The sequence below is a fragment of the Drosophila simulans genome, chromosome 2L (genome assembly GCF_016746395.2).
Source record: "Drosophila simulans strain w501 chromosome 2L, Prin_Dsim_3.1, whole genome shotgun sequence".
Classification (NCBI taxonomy): Eukaryota; Metazoa; Arthropoda; class Insecta; order Diptera; family Drosophilidae; genus Drosophila; species Drosophila simulans.
The window spans coordinates 5,709,605-5,726,112 of NC_052520.2; the positions used below are offsets into that span (position 1 = coordinate 5,709,605).

Consider the following 16,508-nt stretch of genomic DNA (forward strand, 5'->3'; position numbering starts at 1 on the left):
GAGTGGGCAAACGAAAAAAACTAATTTTGAAGGGTGGGCAAACGAAATAGACTAATTTTAAAGGATGGGCAAACGAAATTATTTAGTTTTAAGATGTGGGCAATCGAAATTTTTTATTTTTAAGAGTGGGCAAACGAAAAAAAATAATTTTGAAGGGTGGGCAAACGTTAAAATGTAATTTTAAAGGGTGGGCAAACGAAATAAACTCATTTTAAAGGTTTTGCGAAGTAGACCGAGGTAAACTTGAATGTCTTATATTTTCTGAAGTATAAATTTTTTCAAAATTCTAAAGGGTGGGCAAACGTGGGCAAACGATGTTATTGCGATTTAAAAAAAAAAAATTGAAAAAAGTGAAATTTTTGATCTTCGAAAATTTTCGAAAATTTCAAAATTCTAAAGGGTGGGCAAACGTGGGCAAACGAAGTTATTGCGATTAAAAAAAAAAAATTTTGAAAAAAGTGAAATTTTTGATCTTCGAAAATTTTCGAACTTGTTCGAAAATTCATATCTCAAAAACTGGACGTGGGCAAAAAAAACTAATTGGTGGGCAAACATGGGCAAAAAATGGGCAAACGATTCCAGCTTTTAAATTTCAAAAATTCGATTTTTCCGAACCCAGCTTCTTTGAGCTGATTAAACGATTAAAGAATACACATGGATTTAATTGTTTATAAAGCATAAAAACATATCGAATCTGTTATCTCAGTTCTTAGGTTGATTGTCATGAATGAGCTTTGGGTTTGGGTTCATGGGTTTGCCTTAAGATTTCCTCGCTTTTCAGCCTCTTTGTCTGCCCCACCCATCGGCAACCTCTTTCATAAGGCAACTTATCTTGGCAAATGGAATATTTTTGCAACCGATTCGAGTCCTTGTCCGATTTCTTGTAGGTTGTAGGTTATTTTATCTCATAAATGTGTAGCTGCTTTTCGTGTTTGAATAGTTAAGATTGCGATATAAGGAGGTCAAATGGGGTTCTGGACGGGATGATCTTCTAGGCGGAGACATCTGGAGACAGCTGTTAAGGGGGGAGGGTTGTCCTTGACAATTAGAATTCGATTCATAGATTAAGGCATTATCCTGGACCTCTTGGTCGCGATAAAAGTTATTTTGGCTAAAACTTCCACTGCTTTCGGATAAACGATTATTGTATTTGGATCTCCCGATCCGAAAATATGAGCCTTGATAAGGATTAGGGCTGCCCTGGTTCTCGATTTCCACCTGGACCGTGGGTTCAACAGAGCCCCTTTTGTAGCAAGCGTATATGGTTTTGAGCCAGCGTAGCACCGTCAAAAGTTCCGGCCAGGGGATCAGCAGCATAAGGCAGGTCATTCCAAAGCACCTGTGATCGGATGCAGTGAGGATCAACCAGTAGGAGGTGGCCCTCAGAAAGCGGTGATGCAGGCGACGAAAGAGAGTGCGCCGCCACAGAAAGCTGCACCTCTGGGAGGCGGACTTCAGCAACCAGGCGCCACCGACCAGTGCCAGGGTTATCACAATTGGCCGTTCGTTAAGCACCAGCTTGAAGTTCACCTTGAGCGTTCCGGGTCGCAGGTACCGCTCGCCATCAGATGCCATTAGGGTGGCTGCGACCGCCAACAAACCCGCCAGGTGGGCGCCCAGGGCCGCAGCTGAGCAGTAGAAGAAAAGCAGGGAATCCGCCAGGAGCGGACAGCTTACCCATAAAACGATGCCAAAGGTGAACTGTGTCACCCGCTCAAGGTCGAAACTGATCACTTCGAGCGTAAGGACGAACGGCTTGGATGTGTAGATGCCGTAACAGGAGTGGTCATACGTGGGCATAGGAATGATCCGTGCCTCCTCTGCGGAATGCCCCAACGGCTTTCCTTCGTGGCACTCATCCTGCTGGCTATGCGCATGATAGACTTCCCGCACGGTGGCTCCCCTATACTGACTGTAACCTCCGCCAGCGGCTATCTGCAAGCGCAGGCGGTTGCTCTGGAAGACGTTCCACATGGAGAACTCTGTTGGCGGCTGGCAGTAGACCTGGATCTGGTTTTGCACGTACAGCATGTTGAGCAGCGTCTGTCCTTCCTGGATGTGGGGCTCACCAGGACGCATATACATTGCCTGCTGCTCGTAAAACGCATTATCCCAGCCCACGAACGAGGATGCTGCATTGTTTAGCCCAAGGATAACTAAAGCGAGCAGAGGAGCCCACATTGGATAGTAGTGTTTATATTCAATATGTTTCCGATCTATATGGGGTACGAGTTTCAAAGAAAATTTCCAGAATTTATGAGCCGGGCTGCTTCGATAAAAATACATGTAGGAAACATACATTAATCTTACGCTAGTATATATAGTAAATCGCTTAGATCTAGATATATCCATATCTATCGGCTAAGTTTAGGTTTTGCAACTATTTCTCAAGCTGCAGAAGCTTCATAGTATCAAGTTGGCGAAAATAGGGAATATTTGCCGACGAAAAATGTGTCTCTCTGGCATTCTAAGCTGCCTTCTCCCATTCAGATTTTTTTTTTTCAGGACGTTCGAATCCTTTGTGCCCCATTTTCCTTCAATTTTTCGTTGCCATTCCTTTCTACGTCGTTCGTTCCATTTCTTTGCATTTCCATAGCGACTTTTTCTACGTGGACCAGCGAAGTGCGTATGGGCTGATGACTGACTTCGGACCACGCGTACTAACTACTACGAAGGACATGGGGCACAAAAACTCACTACGAGCGTGGTACTACACGCCAAACCCCCTTCTCCTCCTCCTTTTTTTTTTTTGCCAAAAGTCAGGGGCAACAATGAAGGAGGAACAAAATAAAACGCGGCGCTCGTTCCATCAAAGTGGAAGTCGCGGCCTGCAAAGGATATAAAAGCAAACAGAAAGCTGGACAAAAAAAAAAACACGAGGAAAGTCGGAAAAAAAGCAAGAAAAAGCCGGGAAAGGAAACTGGGGAAAGGCAGAAATCCCCGCACAAAGTGGCAACCGGAAACTAACAACAAACACTGAATGCAGGAGCAACCGAGATGGCAGATACATATATGTATGTACATCTGGGCGGAGGTGGAGAGAGCAGGGCGGCATGCTTTTTTGCATTATGGCCAAAAATCGAACTGGAATTTCTGCAATTTTTTCGCCCCGCTCCTTGTTGTTGCTTTTGGCCAGCTCTGCTGTGTGGCTATCATTGCGTTCGTTTGCAACGCATCGGGCTTTTTTTGGCCTGATGGTGGGCAGTGGGCGATGGGCGGTGGGTGGTGGTCGTGTGGGTGGGAATGGGACTGGGAGACAGCCGGTGGCCTCATGCATTTTCCGTGTTTCGTATTGTGCGCAAAATAAATTGGTAAACAAGCGAGCAGGCCAGAAAGAGATGGGCTCAGAGAGCGAGAGGGGGAATGTCCTGGTCAATGGCAATACATACACGACATCCGGATCGTACATAGTCCCCAGTGCAGTTGTGTGCAGGTCCTCGTTTTCCGACTGCATTTCGGTGTGTGCCATGCTGCGCCCGACCGCCCACTTCCACCCATTCGCTCTCTCTCGCTCTCTGGTGAATTGCACTTTGTCCCTCAGCTGCCACGAGCCCCATCCCCCGTCCACGCCCCTTTTTTATATTTCTGGCCACCGAAATAGGCTGCGTCGCTGTCGCTGCCGCCATTTTCACCAGCTTCGCCGTCCACGTTTCCATTCGCAACACCCTGCCACCCTCCCATTCCCACCTCCCCCAAAATTTCCCACCACCCCCCGAAAAGCCGACCCTCCCGCCCCCAGCACTCGCGCCTTTGCCCCACGCATTTATTTCAGCCGCCGCCGTTGTTGTTTTCCCGGTCGCTGCATTGGCTGACGACGCTCCTCGAGCACTGCCTTTGTGCACAGTGAGCCAGGAAACTATGCAATCAGTCAAAACAAAAATACCACTCGAACTGAATTACTCCCCAGAGTTTTCAGTGTGTACAAATTCCAGAGTATTCACGCATAAAAACTATATGGGATGTACATATAAGCACTATGTTTTAGGATCACTTTTATTTAATTATAAGTATGAATCATTCATAAATTCTTGTAGTGTTCAAAAGTTTTGCAACTTAGCTGCTTTGATCTCTAAAATAATTTTGGGATAGAACTAGAAAAATTGCTGTGATAGGATCAAAATACAAAATGAAGCTGAATAATATACTATTAATTTATAAATATTAATTGAAATTTATTATGCTTCATTCACTTAAGTGTAAGAAGTATTTCACGCAGTGCCCACTGTGCCAATCCAATCGGCAGTTGCGCCATATAAAACGATTGAAACACAGCGCGACATTTCTGTTGCTGTTGCCACTGCTGCTGCAGCAACCTGATGTAGTTGCTGCTGCTGCTGTTGCTATGTGTGCCAGGCAAAAGGCCAAACGCATGTGTGGTCAGGATCCCCCCCTGCGTGCGGCGGAGTGCAGGACAAGGAACTCTCGGTGCACAGGAGTACATAAACTACATAGGGAGCGAGCGAGAACGAGGGTAAAAATCGAACACACTGCTCGGGCGAGTGAATGAAACGAGCCTATGTACAATGGCATCCTCTGCACATGAGAGCCGGCCAGGACATGTGTGTGGGTGTGGATGTGGATGAGGATTGGGATTGGGATTGGAATGGGGGGCAGGTGGCACGTGTGGTTGGGTGGTGGGCCTACGCATCGGTAGCTGGACTGGTAGCCACCTCGACTGCCTCAACAGCGGCAAACGCATCGAATGCGCATCGAATCGAAGCCCAACGTTGATTGTATTATATTGGCAAAGTTCAGAGCGCTCTACCCCAGCACTGGCCACCCCGCAAGCCACCTGAATCACCCATCCACTGAATCCAGCCACCCACTGGCCATAACTCTGGTTGTCCGTCAGACATCAGTTGAGCGGCCTGCACTTAAATGCCTGTGAGTGTGATTGTGTGTGTGTATCTATGTGATGTGCCCCCTTCAGGCGGGCCCACATGCAGCAAATTGAATAAACTCCCCAAATCAAATTTTTCTCCATTTTGCCGAGAGAAAGAACTTTGACTGACATGCAGAGGAGTGTGTTGGCGGTGCCATCTGTGTGTTTCTTAGCCATTTAAAGGGTCAATGAAATGCAAAAGTCGGCAATGTTTTGGGCTCCTTTCCAACTGTGGAGCCCAACAAGCCGTTTCGCCCTCCAAGCTCAATTGTGTCATCTTTCATTTTGATGGCCAGATGGTTTTAATTTCGCAAAATATGGTCCCCCATCCGATGGCTAAAAGTTGTGTTGGGGCTTTATAGACATTGTTTATGTTTACAGAAGTCATCGTTCCATTTTTGGTTTGATCTCATATATAATCAGACTTATTTCCTAATTTCTGATTGCTTTGAAAGTGGAAGATAGTCTTTGCTAGTATTGCATCATCTATGCATTTTGAAGTACATTTACATTTGACATATACAATAAGCAACTGGTATAGATTTCAGATGTGAATAAGACTACACACATGACCTATAGGAGTAGAGAAAACATCCTGTCGAGTGAACTCCAAGCTCCTGACTCTAGAATTCCTTTTGTTCTAACAAAATTACGTTTAAATATTTACTCTTTTCCCCCAGATTTCGGTTGTTTGCTGTCTCTGTGTGAGTTTGTGTCCTTAGTTGGCTTCACTCGGTTGAAGGTCAAATTACGAGAGCATTTTACTAACTTTTCAGTTCGCCGCCCTCTCAAAGTAAATTTAAGGCCAAAAATGTTTTTATACATATAGATGAAATGGGTCAAAAGTTGTTACAGCTTTTTCACTAGTCTGGAGAAAGTGTTAATTTTGGGAGTGAGGAGGTTTTTTCAGTTTGTTGATATTGTCCGGGTGTTGTTGTTGTGTTCTTGTTGAAAGTTTAAACCAGACCAAATTGTTTGTGCAGTCAACGCTCGAGAAAACTTTTCAGTTGCCTACTTTCGGGCACCTTGACCTACTCATGCAACTTTGTTTGTTGTCAAAAATGTTGTTTTTATTGGTCCTTGTTGCTGTTGTTGCTTGTGGGGCATCCCCAGGAAAATCTTTGTCTGTGTGTGCCAGACGGAAAGATTGACCAAAAAGTTCACTTTACATTTTGTGTGCAGAATGCGGAATGGTAATAATTTCAAAATTAAACGAAGATTCAGTTTATCTGAATGCTCACAGCTCAGTCTGAAGCGCCTTTGGAAATAAAATGTATCTTTTGCCAAAGTGGTAGACAACCTCAACAATAAATATGTTATGGTTTCCAAATACTGGGCTAACTGGTTAGGAATTGCAATGACGTATGATATGATATCATATCAAAACTAAAGGAATGTACCAAAAATTTAATGTTTATATTTGTACTTAATCATTTGCATCTTCACAATCATTTGTTTTTCCACAATTTCAATTCTCATCTGGCACTCCTTAAAATGCTCTGCCAACAACTGTGCATTTAAACTGCAATGACTCCTATCTTGCACATTTAATGCAATTATATGGAATACCAAACTAGATTTTATGCCACCCATCACTTGACACACCCACAGAAACATACACTCGCTCGCAAGGACACCGAGGACTAGCAGGATGGCAGGACGATGGCTTTTTATATATTTTTCCAACTCTTCCTTTTCGTATTTGGCAAAGATAAAGTTTTGTAATAAAAATGTCTGCTGGCAGACACCGAGAAAGCCAGGATGGTAAGGCAGGGAGGGGGAGTCATCCGGCCGGGCAGACATTCTGTCTAGCACTTTCCAGCCCGAAGTGTGTCAGCAACTTTGGCACGTCCTCGACATCGTCGTCGTGAGTGTGTCCTTGCCCTTGGCCCACACACACATGAGGCAATATTATATAGAAAAGCAAACATACATTTTTATATGTATATGCATATGCGTGTGTAGGAGGATTGGACTTTAGTTTTATGCAGCTTTGAATTTCACAGAAAAACAAACTTGACACATTTGCTGTCGACCGCCTTAAACGCATCTCTTTAATTGTTGTTTAAAATTCTGTCATGCTTTAAATTTCATTAAAACTCCCAAAAAAACATTAACAATTATTTAATTTAGGTTTATATTTTTGGTTGATTTGAAATTTCGATTTACATAATTTCACAATTTAATATACAAAATTCACACACGCACGATGTGAATAAAAATGTATGACTTGTTCTAATTTTTGTTATTTGATCAAATAATTAAATACGAAATTTGTGCTTGTCAATGAGTACGATTTGTTGTCCTGTGTATTATAAATATTTTTTTGTGAGACACCCTTAAAACCTTATGATACTTTTAGTGCAGTATATAGAACGTTGCCTAAAAATATGTTACAATTCGTTGGTATGAATGTGTTTCCTTGTGTGATGAGAGTCTACAACATGCGAGTGATATGCTTCCGATAGTTATTAAATTAAAACGATATGCACATACATAGATCACCTATCAAAAAATGCTAAAACGTTACAACTAAATGAAAGGCCCCCGAATATTAAAGTTTAGCCCATGGTCCAAAATTACGCCTTGCGTCTGATGCCGATCAGGCAGAGCACGAAGAAGATGATCGTCCAGCCGGCCATGACCAGGAAACCATTGTAGACCTTCTCATGGGTGATGCTCCAGCCCTTCTCGATCACATTTCGAGCTGAGATGGAGGGTATGGTGAAGGGTAGCACCATCACTAGATCCTGCAGAAACTGTGGCATGCTCTCCAGAGGCCACAGGAGTCCTGCAAGGATTCAAAAATTTGTTTAATGAAATATGTAGATGAGAAAATCAGCTTGAGAACACTTACCACACAGTATGATCATGGGATAAAAAGCGCCAGTAGCCACAAAGTTTGCCTCTGTATGCGATTTGCAAAAGACTGATATGAAAAGACCTAGGGGATTACAGGAAAGTTCTTGAAATGCACTTCAGGGAATATATCTCCTTTCTTCGCTTACCGAACAACATGCCACAAAATGCGGTCAGTGTTAGCAACCCAATTAGCGTTGTGGTATCCCCATTGTTGTAAGTATCGAACACTAGGCCAATATACATAATAACCTCAAACGACTGCAGGGCCATGATGATGAGCTGGGTTAGAAGATGGGCCCACAGCATTTCGGTGGCCGAGACACCTGCCAATAGAGTTCGATCCCAGATGCCATCCATGCGCTCAGAAATGAACACTGCGGCCGTCATCAAAGTGGCCAGGAAGAAGACCATGCTATGATACAATTAAATAAATTAATAAATGGAAGTACAAGTTAACAGTAGTGAGGGTTTTGGGAAATGTTGATTCAAGCAAAGATCTGATTTACTACCAACGAAGAACCAATTAATGGATTGCGGTGAATTTCGTCAGCTCATAAAATAAAAAACATAAACATGTGAGAAGAGGTTTGGTACTCGGGTCCATCTATGTGGATTCTCTACTCACGTCATTACCACTCCTGGGGCACAGTACTGCTGGAACTCGATGTCTGTGCTGCCAAAGATTGGTTCCTGGAACTGGACGGGCAGATCTACAATGGCCGTGGATACATTGCAGTCCTTGACAACACTCCTCATGAATGTACTGAACTTGTCACGGAGTTTGCGCTGCATGAAGTACGCCACTTGTTGATCTGCAGAGCGACTCTATTAGATTTGAAAGACTTCGCACAGTGACTCTCTTACCCGTCATATCGATGTGGATACTAAGCTCGGCGTGGTCCACGGCTCCGTCACTGGAGTGGATGCCATCCTCCAACACCGAGAGAATCGAATCGCTGAAGTTCTGGGCAAAGTGCAAATAGCCAACGGTTGTGGCCCGCTTTGCATCGCTCAGAGCATCGGCTTCGCTGGCATAGTATTTCCGCGTGGCCACATCGTCACCCAGCACGCGTATGTATCTGCAGGATAGCTTGTTGAATAGACAGCTCTCGTTGTCGCTATCCTTGTAGACTGTGACCAGGTTTTCGTTGAAGCACTCCCCATAGTTCTCCACTTCGCCGGAATAAACTCCAATTTCAAGATTCGTAGGCGTCTTGCCAATGGCCAGATAGAAGCACGTCAGTTGTATGATGGGAAACAGTAGCATGAAAATAATGCCCCTAAAATTATTGGTCATTAATGGGGACTATATAAATGAATGTTGCTTCGAACTTACGAGGGTTGTCTAAAGAGTTGTACAAAGTTCTTTGTCATCAGTGCCTTTACCCTGCCCTTGGTGGTGAAGAAAATCTTTTTGCGATTCTCATTTAGGGGCTCCTCGAACGGGATAGGCTGTTTTTCCGGCATGTTGGGCTCGTGTGTGTCTATTACCTCAGGTGGCAGCACAGCTGCCGGCAAAGCCTGATTCTTATTGTGATCCATGATTTGGGCCAACTCATCTTCGTTGCCCTGCCGCTGGCTTAGAATTAGAAAGGCGTCCTCGATCGACTGAGTACCAAACTTGATCATGATGTTGGTAGGTGTATCCTCGGCCAATAGAACACCATTGCGCATAAGACCAATCTAAAAAAGTAATTATAGTATATACTAAACTCTTAAGTAGTCATGATTCCCATGTCCACTTACACAATTTGCCTGTTTGGCTTCCTCTATGTAATGGGTGGTTATAATCACAGCCAATTTGCTATTCCTCGTCGTCTCCACGAGAAAGTCCCAGATTCTGGAAAGGGATACAACTTGGGTTATTCTGAAGGCTTTCTGGCTTTCACTATCTTGCACACACTTTTCACGCAGCATGGGATCCAAACCCACAGTGGGCTCGTCCAGAATAAGGAGCTCCGGATCGTGGATCATGGCGCAGGCGAAGGACAGGCGTCGCTGCTGTCCACCGCTGCACTGCTTGATCATCTGCCTAGCCGGCGGCAGCTGGAGCAGCTCCTTGAGAAGCTTGAACTTCTCCCGGATGCGTTCGTCTGTCAGGCCGTAGATGCGACCGAAGTAGAAGATTGTCTCCTTCACGGTCATCTCCTCGACCAGGGCGATCTCCTGGGGCATGAATCCCACCCGCGATCCTGGCACGCCGCTGCCCGGCTCTCCTGGCTTGGCGCCCAGCACGATGACCTCGCCTCCGTTGAGGCGCCTCTGGCCGACGATGCAGGAGAGCAGGGTGGTCTTGCCACAGCCGGAGGCACCCAGCAATCCGTATCTGATCGAGTGAGGGAAGGAGCATAGTATTTAGTTTGGGTTATAGAACAACTTAAATGCAACTCACATAGAACCACGCATCACGTTCATATTCAGCTGGTTAAGCACAATCTTGGGATTTGATTTGGAGCCATAGTACTTATAGCCATTCCGTACCTCAACGGCCGCCATTGTTGTGTTCTATTCTGTGGAATAATAAATATAAATAATTTATTCCATATTTTTCATGCTTGTAAGCGGGTAGAGTTCTACGAAGAACGGAACTCATATATACTATAACTTATAGCTAGAATGATCCCCATGAAACAGAAAGACACTTTCAGGGTCTCTTCTTTTATTTCTGACTCCTTCACTCGGAACATCATAAATCACTTGCGTCAATAATTCGCATTTTCTTGATTTGGTTATGTATTTTATTGATTTGCCAGGCTTTATGGCATGCACGTGTCGAGGCACTCAAATCACTTGTGCGGTCCAAAATTATTTTCGGTTTCGGATTTCTATACGAGCTCTAAGTACTCGCTAATTAGCCATCTTTGCGGTTGAATGAACATGAAACCGAGATGTGTAAGTTCTAACTAAGTTAACCACGAAAAGGTTCATTGGCCTCCTACTTGAAATTGCACATCCAAGTATCTCCTTCAAAGAGAACCAAAATTTGTTAGAATTAACACTTTAAATTATATCTGTAAAATTAAACGAGCAGTCAATTCTTTTTTATATAACATCAGTCAAACCAACTTCCTGGCACCAAGAGTATAAGAACTTCGGCTCAGCTAATTTAAAATGCAGTATTTTGCACTCATACTATTGCAAGTATATGACAAACGACACGGAACTTCTGATGAAAAGATGCAGAATCGTCTTGAATAACAATCATATACTGTATGGAAGTATCTATATACCTAAGGTCCACAAAACGTCAGTACAAATGCATTTAGAATAAATAAACACCTTGCGAACTGGATTTTAGTTGAAAAGAAAACATGTCATGAGAGGTTTAAGGGGCACAAAATCTGACTTGTAAATGGGAAGTGCTGACTGTTGCATGTCGAGACAAAAACTTTTAAATGTGAAATGAATCGCAAGTGGATCATGACACCTAAGTAAGTAGTCACAGATATCGTTTGCTCGAGGGAAAAGTACAAAAAACGACCGAGTGTGTCGAATTCAAGTTATTTGTTTTCCGACCCATTAGACCTGTAACATGTGTAAAACACTATTATATACTATAACTAACTTTTGGTTAAATTTTATTTTGAATTTGAATTAAGTCATTTATTATTCCTATTCCCTTTTGATATGCGGCTAGAAATTCCTAAATACCAAGAAAAAAAATCATTTTACTCGTGTATACGTGTGACCTCGCTAATCAGACTTTGACCCACTTAGATTGCCAACTCATGTTTTAGTCTCAAGCCAAAAATAAACTATTTACTTGATTGCATTTGTAACTATTTATCTCTCTTACTCATTTATTTATCTCGCCATGATATATACATAATCAACAACAAAATCAACAATAAAGTGGGGAAAAAAACTAAACAAAACCCGCCCATAAAGCGTTCGAAAGCATAACCCACAAAAAAGTAAGCATTTACCCGAAAAATAAATTGAGTAAGGTTAGTAACACACAGTCGTGGTCATAACTTTATGGCTTGTTTTCAACTTTGCTTGCTGTTTGCTTAACATTGCAAATCGTGATGCAAAGGACGACTATTTCAGCTTAATGTCGTTTAAGTTTTATTGTTTTTATGCGCATCTTTCGAGTCGAATTGGCAAGTGTTGAGTAAAATAAAAGACCATTAAACCAGTGTGACACAGTTGACAATGCACATTTGAATTTAATGAACATGTATAGTAATTTTTAGCCTTTCCACATACGTAGCTCTTAATAGTCGAAAGGGACTACTAAGGTTTAATGTCCCCAACTAATCGATATGAACAGTACCTATGCACTAAGTGAATACATTTTTTGGTATATCAATCGATATCCAAAACCGACCGACACCTGCCATAATACAAATAACAGAAAGAAGAAAAAAAAAACCCGAAATAATTAACAAAACGAAAAAAACCAAGAAGTGAGCATCAAGGTTGCCAACTGGTTAACGGACCGCCGCTGCTGACGTTGTAACTCAATTGCGAGTGGTTCCCAAAATTGGTGGCTATATTTATTGATGTCTTGCTGTTGGTGTTGCTGTTGTTGTTGCTGCCTTCTTGCCATCAGCTGCAGTCGCATTTTTATTAGCCAATGTTTTGCAATGTTTGCAATTGAGCTGCCACACGGCCGTGAGCCGCTTAGAAAAAATAGGGACGGACCCCCAAATTGCTTTCTCAGCCCCCTACGAGAACACAGCCACGAGCATGGCCGAAGTGCAATTATTGGCAAACACGTTGCTAAATGGCCAACAAGTTTGCTGTTACCTTGATGCGGTTTAACGGCTTATTTAGCAGGCCAACCATATCAACGGTGAGCCCCTGCGATGGCTTATTCCAGTGTTAGTGGGTATTTAGTTCGTGCAACACGTTGCAACTGCGACAAACCACTTCGCTCTCCAGGTTGGCCAGCTGTCTGCTGAAACTCCTGGCAACTGCTTCCTTCTCATTTGCAGTCTTTTTCACCATTTTCTTCTTTCTCTTTCATCGTTTTTGTGGCATGGCCACTTCTTATATAATGCCACAACAATCATTTCGGTCAAACTGCAACGGCAGCGGCAGCAGCAACATATCCACAACAGCTGTGTCTGCCTCGGATTGCTGCTCGCCTGTGCTTGTATCATTCACCTTTCGACTGCGATGTTACGGTTACCATATCCAATTGATTCTAATTATGTATAATCATCATTATAAGTATAACTGAGATATAACTTCCTGACTTTAGAAAAGAACGACTGATAGCAGGATTATAAAAGAGAAGATATTTCTATATAAATTTCATTACAATCCCCTTTAAATTTGTAAATGATTAGGATGATGAGTCTGGTCCCAGTATTGCTTTTGTTTGTTTATCTTTTCCCATTGAGTGCACAAGTGAGTTTATGTCATTATGCTATTCATTAAGCGATTTGTCCTAGTCGTTGTGTTTTTAGTTCGTCATCACAGTTTTGTGTGTCACAGCACTTTTTAGGCGAAATACTTTTTCTGTTTTGTCATCCGATATTACTACATCACCGAGGAAATTGCTGTGCCCAAGTTATGTGCATTTTCCCCAGTTGTAACTCCGTAATCCCTATGTGAATTCGCATCAATTTCTTTGTGGCGCTCTAACTCCCATTTGAAACCGAAAAATAAGCAGAAATCATTGGATCCCAAAACACACAGAAGAGATAAATAAATGGTTGGGGGGTTTACTGTTGCAATATTTTGCATTGCTTAACCGCTGACTCGACTCAGTCGAGCTCTCAGTTCAGCTTTGGGTAAGCTTTTTAAACACTTGATATTTATTTTATTGCTAAACCTTTATTTGGAAAAGGCAAACAGAACGCCGGAAATATATTAATAATGGTGGCTGTCGCAGTTTTCCACCATTTTTCGGTGTCGATAATTAACACAATATATTTGGCTCGTGGCCCGTAGATCTTCTTATGTACACACAACGAAATTCACATACACCCGGATAAAATACACACATGTGGTCATGCTTCGAGGCAGCCCGCTCAAGTTTGTATCTTAAGTCTTTCGTTTTTCCCACATTTCCCTGGAGTTTGTGTGCGTGGTTTTTCCACATTCGAAGTCGGTATTTGGGCTATAAAAAGCCCTCACTTAACATATTAAAGTACAGTTTTAAAACCACCGTTTGTAATTAAATTTAAAATAGTTAAATCTTTCTTTTTCACATTGTAGTCGCTTAAAGTTTTGTTCTTATTCACACACTTTGTTACTTTTTGGGTATGAAGAAATAGTTTTGTTTCGTTAACCGTACCGTATAAGTCGAGGGATTTTTCGCCTATCTTCTAACTTATCGGGTTGCGCACGCGCGCTTTTGGTGTTGCAATTTTTTCTTTGCTTTTCGCCGATTCGACGACGAGTGGCTTTTTCCGTTTTTCTTTCGACGGTCTTTCACGCTCGGCTGTTTTGGATGGGATCGAATCGGATCGGCTGAACGTCTCCGCTTGCCACAAGTGTCGCTTGCAAGCTCCGTTTCTCGACTGAGCTGACCAAGCGGCGGATCGCGCACTCGCAAGCTCAATCCACCCGGCTTGGCTCAACTGGGCGCTCCACTGGGCCCAACTTGGCTCGAATCCGGCGCAGCGCCAGTCATCGCTTCTCTTAGCTTTCGTCGATCGCAGCGCTCCACTCGCAGCTCGCGACGCTTTGCAAAGCGGTGCTGAAAATAAAAAAGATTTTGTTTGTGCGCGGGTTTTTTGTTGTTTCCTTGGGTAACGAGTGTATGAAAAAATGAAGATAGATTGTACGAAATAAAATTATTAATGCGGCACAACGCTGCGCTTTTTCTATCTATTCGTTTTTTGTCCAGCGTCTACCTGTTAACTTCTACAAATGAGTGTATACGAATGTATGTACATATATACCCACATCCTTATAGAGGTGGAGAGAATGAATTCTCCATACACATATTTATAATTATCCGATGCCATAGCTGCCAGGTTATTCAAAAAGGGCATTTATCTGGTACTTGGCTTTATGAATAATTCAATATTTGCCTTTGCCACAACCAGTTCATCGAGAAACCAATTGATTCGTAACCAACTAATTATTCTTCGAATTTACTTGCAGGTATGTGAACATTGCTTAGAAACACGTCAGGTTAATAACAATTATTATTCCGCAGTAAGTTCGATTTTAAATTTGTCTGTTAATTGCGCTATTAGAATTGTACATTTTACTTTTACAACCAATAATATACAGAAGTTTATGAACTAGATATCCGGGCTAGGGTGGATACCCTATTGAATAAAAGTAATACTTTGTATTGTTTGGTTCATATGCATATTATCCTATGACTTACCTATGACTTATGTATATAAACCTATGAACATCGTCCGTAGTCTTAATTCTAATAAAAATAACTAAAATACAAGGGTCACACACTTTAGATTTCAGCTTCCGGGTAAAAACTTAAATAATATATATAAACTATTTACTTGGAAAAGTAATAGAGTCATGACGAGACCATTAGACTGTCTATTTGTCTGAGCAAACATAGTTCACATTGTATACTTTGAACGAAGATCAACTGTTCAAACTGTCGCTCATCTACTTAGTTAGAGCTTCCCCATATTAATAGGGCTCATAAAGAAAATTGGGATCATTTCCGAGATCACACTACGTCCAGGCAAGCAACACACACACTTGCAAAGAGCGAATTCATATTAAATAAAATATATAGTAATACATTTAAATGTATTTATTTCCTCACTGCCAACTGAATGGTGTTAACATAGCTGATTTAATAAGGTAGAGGGTTAACCCATTTGCCAACCATTTAACCCCAATTTGAATTATTTCGAATTTTTGGGATGCTGGCTGGCTTGTTTTGCCATCTTGCACAAGTTTGCAAAAAGCCAAACGACGAATAGTAACAAGTATACAAATTGGTTAAAAAAAAAAAATTGGCTTTGTCCATTGTCTTACTCAAGCGCAAAGTTTATGGCACTCAAAACTGGCTTGTTTGCTCACATTTCGATAGTTTTCGGTTTGAAACATTCGTTTCCATGCGAAACAAAAGAGGGCAAATCGAAGTTCAAGTTTCTCATCCCATATCATCTTTTATCTGGCACATGCTTCGGCTTCTGCTTGTTTCAGCCATTGGCTTTTAACATATTTTTCGTGTTCAAGGCCGTGCGCTGGCGCTTTCTTTTACAATAGGCGACCTTGAAGCTGCGACTGCGCAAGCGGCTTGGCACTCGCTCTTGGCCAGCTCGACGGCCTGGAAGTGGGATGGAAGAGGGCTGGAAGTGGGATGGAATGGAAGCGGAGGTGGTGGTGATGGTGGTGGTGGCTCTGGCGTTTGCACTCCGCGGTCGTGCTGACGTTTGTTATCACAGAGAGGCAGTCGGTCAAGCGACGATTTAACCCACTTAGGGTTTGCTGACCACCAGCAGACAGACTGCTCAGTCCGCTTATTGGTCTGCTCACACCTGCTGTCAGCTTAAATGCTCTCCACTCAATCGGGATATATTTTGGGATGGGGCAAATGACAACTGAACTGGTGAAAAAAGTGGCAAACTTTTATCAGCCAGCGAATTGTTGTGCAATGGGTAACTAAACCTGACTTCCTTCGGCAGCTGAATCATTTGGAAATTCCATTGATGCATTCCCTGGGAATTCGACAAGTTTAACTGACAAATTTCGGGTTTAAAGTGCAGAATTCTTGTAAAAAAGATATAAAATCAAGATTTAAGAACAACATTTATTATTCATAAATTATATTTATTGAGAATAAATTAAATTTTTGCTTGGGTTTGTTTTGTGG

At 42.4% G+C, this 16,508-nt stretch overlaps 3 protein-coding genes across 5 annotated transcripts in view; 1 reads left to right on the forward strand and 2 right to left on the reverse strand.

Moving 5' to 3' along the window:
• Positions 1-16,508, forward strand: part of LOC6731114 (neuroguidin) — a 44,914-nt gene that overhangs the window by 9,080 nt on the left and 19,326 nt on the right. Inside the window, exon 1 of one of the 2 annotated variants that reach the window (XM_044923942.1) lies at positions 14,702-14,863. The exons of the other annotated variant lie outside the window; for it this stretch is intronic. Within the exon in view, the coding sequence (XP_044779877.1) occupies positions 14,717-14,863 (147 nt within the window). The 5' untranslated portion in view covers positions 14,702-14,716. Of the gene's footprint in view, positions 1-14,701; positions 14,864-16,508 lie in introns of those variants that run through there. 2 annotated transcript variants of the gene reach the window in all.
• Positions 642-2,268, reverse strand: LOC27208021. The gene has a single exon (XM_039298580.2). The coding sequence runs from the start codon at positions 2,179-2,181 to the stop codon at positions 901-903; it is 1,281 nt and encodes a 426-aa protein (XP_039154514.1). The 5' UTR covers positions 2,182-2,268; the 3' UTR covers positions 642-900.
• On the reverse strand, positions 7,199-14,253 carry LOC6731109 (ABC transporter G family member 20). 2 transcript variants are annotated; one of them, XM_016178939.3, is made up of 10 exons: positions 13,995-14,253; positions 10,137-10,249; positions 9,648-10,070; positions 9,491-9,584; positions 9,081-9,427; positions 8,609-9,024; positions 8,370-8,556; positions 7,891-8,156; positions 7,740-7,826; positions 7,199-7,673 (listed from the first exon to the last, which is right to left on the reverse strand). In XM_016178939.3, exons 2-10 carry the CDS (start codon positions 10,238-10,240, stop codon positions 7,462-7,464), a joined length of 2,136 nt encoding a protein of 711 aa, XP_016023652.1. In that variant the 5' UTR covers positions 10,241-10,249; positions 13,995-14,253; the 3' UTR covers positions 7,199-7,461. The 2 variants fall into 2 exon arrangements, with proteins under 2 accessions (XP_016023652.1, XP_016023651.1); XM_016178938.3 differs by having other exon boundaries at positions 10,137-10,254; positions 13,995-14,252.

Excerpts from the sequence above, each read along its gene's own strand:
- LOC27208021 (XM_039298580.2), bottom strand. The coding sequence starts at position 2,181 with ATGTGGGCTCCTCTGCTCGCTTTAGTTATCCTTGGGCTAAACAATGCA.
- LOC6731109 (XM_016178939.3), bottom strand. The coding sequence starts at position 10,240 with ATGGCGGCCGTTGAGGTACGGAATGGCTATAAGTACTATGGCTCCAAA. Across the intron at positions 10,071-10,136 it reads AACGTGATGCGTGGTTCTAT|ATACGGATTGCTGGGTGCCT; the intron begins GTGAGTTGCATT and ends TCACTCGATCAG. Across the intron at positions 8,157-8,369 it reads GCCCCAGGAGTGGTAATGAC|CATGGTCTTCTTCCTGGCCA; the intron begins GTGAGTAGAGAA and ends ATTGTATCATAG.